At 41.6% G+C, this 6,000-nt stretch overlaps 1 protein-coding gene across 7 annotated transcripts in view; it reads right to left on the minus strand.

Annotated features, from left to right (window-relative positions):
- Positions 1 to 5,792, minus strand: part of LOC121487469 (UDP-glucuronosyltransferase 3A1-like) — a 33,240-nt gene extending 27,448 nt beyond the window's left edge. The window contains exons 1-3 of one of the 7 annotated variants that reach the window (XM_041749222.1): positions 5,356 to 5,788; positions 4,759 to 4,907; positions 2,815 to 2,916 (exon numbers count right to left, since the gene is read on the minus strand). In XM_041749222.1, the coding sequence (XP_041605156.1) occupies positions 2,815 to 2,848 (34 nt within the window). In that variant the 5' untranslated portion in view covers positions 2,849 to 2,916; positions 4,759 to 4,907; positions 5,356 to 5,788. Of the gene's footprint in view, positions 1 to 2,814; positions 2,917 to 4,758; positions 4,908 to 5,355 lie in introns of all 7 variants that reach the window. The other 6 variants (XM_041749223.1, XM_041749219.1, XM_041749220.1 and 3 more) reach the window with 6 other exon arrangements.
- Between the last annotated feature and the right edge of the window lie 208 nt (positions 5,793 to 6,000).

Raw genomic sequence — 6,000 nt, forward strand, 5'->3', positions numbered from 1 at the left:
TACCACTAGAACTGCCCTGAGAGAAAACTCAGGGGTGTTCTCCATGGGGAAAATAAAAGGACATCAGATAGAACTCAAAGGTGTATAAAGAAATAAAGACTTAAAAAAAGTAAATGAACAGGCAATAATAAAAGCTACTGCTATTGTAACAATGGTTTATAACTGCATTTTTGTTTTCTACATGATTTAAGAGACCAGCACATTATTTTTTAAATATTTTATGTATTTATTCATGAGAGGCACAGAGACAGAGAGAGGGGCAGAGGGAGAAGCAGACTCCATGCAGGGAGCCCCACGTGGGACTTGATCCTGGATTTCCAGGATCACACCCTGGGCTGAAGGCAGCGCTAAACCACTGAGTCACCCAGGGTGCCCGACCCCAGCACATTAAAATTACCTAATAAACTAATAAAAACTAATGTATAATTAGTTTGTAATTATAATTATATACTAATGTATAATTAGCAATGTATAAAAATGTAATTTTGTGACATCAATTAACCAAAAAGGTTGGGGATGAAGCCATATAGGAGCAGCATGTTTGAATGTTAATAAGCTGGTATAAGTTAAAATCTGAGTGTCACAGATTTAGAAGGTTAAATGAAATCCCCATTGTAACCACACACACAAAATAGCTGTAGAATATACACAACGTAGAATTAGAAAAGAATTTAATGTTTTATAAGGAATTAACCAAATACGAAAGAAACAGTAATACAGAAAGTGAGGGGGGGGGGAGAGCTAAAAGGCATATAAGAAAACAAATAGCAAAAGGACAGAAGTAAGTCTCTCTTTATCAGTAATTACATTAAATGTACATGGATTAAATTCTCCAAACAAAAGACAGAGAATGGCAGGGGGATCCCTGGGTGGCACAGCGGTTTGGCACCTGCCTTTGGCCCAGGGCACGATCCTGGAGACCTGGGATCGAATCCCACATCGGGCTCCCGGTGCATGGAGCCTGCTTCTCCCTCTGCCTATGTCTCTGCCTCTCTCTCTCTCTCTTTCTGTGTGACTATCATAAATAAATTAAAAAAAATTAAAAACAAAAATTAAAAGGCTTCAAATAAAAATATAATCCAAGTATATTCTGTCTGCAAGAGACTCACTTTAGATCCAATGATACAGATAAACTAAAAGGGAAATGATGGAAAAAGATATTCCATGTAAGTAATAACCAAAAGAAAGCAGAAGCAGATGAGCCTATGACAACATAACAGATTTTAAATCAAAAAAGATTAAAAGAGACACAGAACAACATTATATATTAATGAAAGTTCATACAGCAAGAAGATATAACAATTACAAACATATATGCACGTAATAAGATATGATCAAAATGTCTAAAGCAAAAACTGACAGAACTGAAGGAGAAATAGATCTATATTAATCATTGAAATGTCATACTCTAACCAATGGATAAAATAACCAGAAAGATGATCAGCAAAGAAATAGGAGATTTAAACACACTGATACACTAGATGTAAGAGACATATACAGAACATTCTACCCAACAACAACAGCATACATGGGTATGCTTCTCAAGGATACATGGGACATTTTCTAGCAGAGACCATTTGTTAAGCCACAAGTAAGTCTCAACATATTTTAAAAGCCAAGTATCATACAACATACTTCTGACCACAACAGGTTGAAGTTAGAAATCAACAGAAAGAAAATCAAAAAAATCACAAATTATGGAAATTAACACTTTTTATAGAAGCAATGTATCAAAAATAAATCACAAATGAAATCATAAAATCCTTAGAGACAAATGAAAATGAAAATACAGGGCAGCCTGGGTGGCTCAGCAGTTTAGTGCCTGCCTTCCGCCCAGGGCCTGATCCTGGAGACCCGGGATCGAGTCCCACATCCAGCTCCCTGCATGAGCCTGCTTCTCCCTCTGCCTGTGTCTCTGCCTTTCTCTCTCTCTCTCTCTCTCTCTCTGTGTGTGTCTCTCATGAATAAATAAGTAAAATCTTAGAAAAAAAAGAAAGAAAATGAAAATACAAAATACTAAAACTTATGGAATACACCAAAGCAGCATTTAGAAGGAAATTTAAAGCTATAGATGCCTATATTAAAAAAGAAGTTTCTCAAAAAAAATATCTCAAATCAATAACCTATCCTGGCTCCTTAAGACACCAGAGAAGGTGTACTAAACTTAAAGTGAACATGTTAGAATTAATAAAGATAAGGGAGAAATTAATAAAATTAGAAATAGGGAAACAATAGGAAATCAATGAAGCCAAACCGAGTACTTTGAAAAGATCAAGGAAATGCACAAACAAGACAGAAAGACTCAAATTACAAAAACCAAAAATGGAAGAAGGAACACCCCTAATGACCGCACGGAAATTCAAAGGACTACAAAAGAATTCATGAACTCTAGATGCTACAAATTAGAAAATAGATGATACAGACAAATTCTTAGAAAGACATAAACTACCAAAGTTAAGGAGAAATAGACATTCTGAATAGACTTATAAAGAGTAAAGGTTGCCCCATTTAGGTAAAACTCAGAGTTTATTGATCAATAATAATGTATGGAGGCTTCCCTAAAATGAAGTGACACTCGAGTTACAGAGGTAAAATCTGTAGATATGGCATTGTGGAAGCCAGGCCTATACCACCTAATAAGATATCCAGCACTTAACAAAACACACACACACACGCACACTTTTCCCATCTTTTTAGTACAAGTAATTCAAAAAGATTTTGTGCTAAGCAATGCTATACAAAAACAAACAAACAAAAACATTGTCTATCTTTTCCTGGGATAGAGAAATTTAATAATTACAAAAAAAAACATACTTGGGATTAAATAATCTCCTCCATAAAGAAGCATGGTGACATTATGTCCATGATCTTGAAGAATCTGAGATACCCGGTCCAGCAGTAAATAATGGCTTCCACCTAGGGACAATAAAATATTTCATTTTTGTAAAGGTGAGAATGGAAAATCTGAAACTGATACTGGGGATAGGGAAATCCAGGGTAAGTGAGCAGAGCATTGACGGTTAGTAGAAGAAAATGAGTTTCTTTAGGATAAGCTCCAGACCAGATACCCACATTCTTTCTGGCCAAATCTTGACATGTAGCAATCTTACATGAAAAATTCCCTTTTGCAATTTAAGGTCTCTGTGCCAATGAGATGAGCTTCTCTATGCTTAGGCTTGAAGAAGTTCATGATCTTAGGTCATGCTGCAATTTAGGCAGGCTTAATGAAGATACTATGTCCTAAAGAAGTAGCTGTTTTGTAGAAATTTTGGCACAGTGCTATGTATGTGAGAATTAAGGGTTTCTAAAGGAGAAGCAATTAGAGCTATTTCTGGAATTCTTCTCTCTGGAATTTATATTAACAAGGGAGCAAGAAACATGGGAACATGAATATCAGTCCAAGAAAGAGCCACAGAAGCAGAAGGGAGTTAGAGCCAATGCTCAGAGCCCAAATCCTTTGGATTCAAATGTATTTGGCAAGACGTTCCTCAGTTGGGGCCTGAAAATTGCTGAACATCAAATTACATAATTCAGAATAACTGTGGACCCTTGAGGTGTAACTACAAGGGTCCTGTATGCATGAGAAACTGGGACATCACTCACCCTACAAAAATCCTGGGATCCTAAGGAAACAAGCTTGATCATCTGGGGAGGTACAGGTTCTATCACAAAAATATCTAAAACTATGTAATATCAAAGAGCATTTTTCTTGAATCTATGGGTCAAGGAATAGAATTTGCCCATATGGGAAAGTGGGGATTATTTGGAAGATAAAGATCTCATGATGATTGGGTCAGCAGAGAGGGATGCAGGACTATAGAAATGGGATGTATCTGTTGAAATTACCCTAGTTTTTAAAATCTATAATTCTATTGCCTGAGATAACACAGATTATGGAAAACACAAAACCATACTCCCTCCAACTGCCTACTCTGGCTCACATTTAACCCAAGGAAGAAACGGATACAGGGCACAAGCCCTCTCACAGAGGCCACCATGCCTAAGGGTCTGGGTGACCCAGTGCGCTCTGGGACAGAGGTGGGACCTCCAGCGCCTCTCACCCGCACCTGCTCCCTCTCAGAGTCTGGACGACATGCACTTTCAAGAAGTGAGAAAGCTCTTTTTTTTCTGTTGCTTCTAACTATTATTAAGAAGAGATTTAAAATAGAAATCAAAGTTTTTTAAATGCTGATTTTTAGGAATCTCCACTGTAAAGAGTAGAGTTTGGGAAAGAGGACTGGCTAGAGATAAGAAACAGTAAGTTGGGGTGTGTCCATGAGGGAGGTTTCCTGTGCTCTTGCAAAAGGCCCCTTATTCCCCTGACCCTCAGGGTCACTGTCAGGAAATAAAACGGAGATGCTCAATTAGACTCTGTGCTTTTTCCTCAGATTTTTGGGGATCTAAACGTGACCTGGGGAGACCCCTATCCTTTCGTGACGATGCCACATTTTCCTGGGGAAGCTCCATTCTATGATGCCTCCTTATCCTGACAAATGTTCCTATTCCCCTTCTGTTCCTTTGGGGCCAAAGTAAAGGAAATAAACCTGACTTCCTGCAGAATTGGCTACTTCACTATCCTTCAAAAGCTTCAAGCAGCAAGGGTGAAAGAGAGAGGGGCTCCCAAGGACTTGACTGTCCTGGGGTCCCCTCCTGTGCCCATCAGTTTTACAGGTGTCCTGTGAATGACACATTCCCAGTCTGGGCTGCTGCCCACAAGCGCCCCCGTCCTTGGCCTCCAAGAGCCTAAACTGACCTCACCTTCCACTTCCTACAGCATCTACTGCACACCTCCAGACATCTGGGATATGCCTCTGGACGTCCAGCCTCACCCTGGAGTAGATGGCTCGAGGTCTCCAGGTCAGCCCTGGATCTAAATTCTGGCCCCAGCTATGCACCATGGGAAGCACCTACAAGGCAGATTTTTTTTTTAAGTATTTATTTATTCATGACACACACACACACACACACACACAGAGAGAAAGAGAGAGAGAGAGAGAAGCAGAGACACAGGCAGAGGGAGAAGCAGGCTCCATGCAGGGAGCCTGATGTGCCAGGATCATGCCCTGGGCCAAAGGGGCAGGACTAAACCGCTGAGCCACCCAGGGATTCCTTACAAGGCAGATTAAAAGAGAAAAAAGGAAACCACTGTTTTCTCAAGAACGGACTTCACCAGCGCAGCAGTGGGGACCTCTCTCTCTGCGACACAGGCCTGCCCACCTCTCCCTCCACGGGCCTGGGACACAATCCAATCTGAAAACCCACAGGGTTTCCTGACCCCAGGGTGTGTGCCTGGGCCCCAGCACGGCACCGGTGCCCGGGATGCAGCTGTCTCTGATTTTCCCACCAAGCACTCACCCAGTGAGGATACAGTCAGGATTTTGGCGGCCTCTGAGAGCAGGAACCCAGACAGGAGGAGGCAGGCTAGCAGCAGCGCCCACTGTCTGGCCATGTTCGCTCCTGGACCAGCTGTGGAGCCCAGTCCTGTGCCCTGTGCCCTGAGCCTGTGCCCTGGGGACACACCCTGTGCTGGCAGCCAAGGAAATGCACTGAGGGGACAGGTTGGGAGGAGGTGAGAGGTGGATCCCGCTGTCTGCTCTTCCGTTTGTCTCTGCCTGCCCTTTGCTCCTCCTCCCCGGGTGCTTGCTCCACAGGCTCTTCTGTTCTCACCCTCCCTAACCTCAGGCAGTGGGAAGGAGGGGTCAGTGAGCTCTCCTTAACCCCTCTCTGTCCCTGGAATCGCTCTCCACAGAGAAGATACTCTGAACCAGGAATGCAGAGACCTTAGGAAGTTGCTTTCCAAGATAGTTCCACCTCCAGGTCACTCAAACCGATTTCCATTTTAGAGATCCTTTTCCAAATTTTCCCACCTCCTTTTTATGGTATTTTGATAGGGATTGCATTGAACGTGTTAATTGCCCTGGGTAACATTGACATTTTCACAATATTAATTCTGCCAATCCAGGAGCATGGAATATTTTTCCATCTCTTTGTGTCTTCCTC

The sequence above is a fragment of the Vulpes lagopus genome, chromosome 3, assembly GCF_018345385.1.
Source record: "Vulpes lagopus strain Blue_001 chromosome 3, ASM1834538v1, whole genome shotgun sequence".
Lineage (NCBI taxonomy): Eukaryota > Metazoa > Chordata > Mammalia > Carnivora > Canidae > Vulpes > Vulpes lagopus.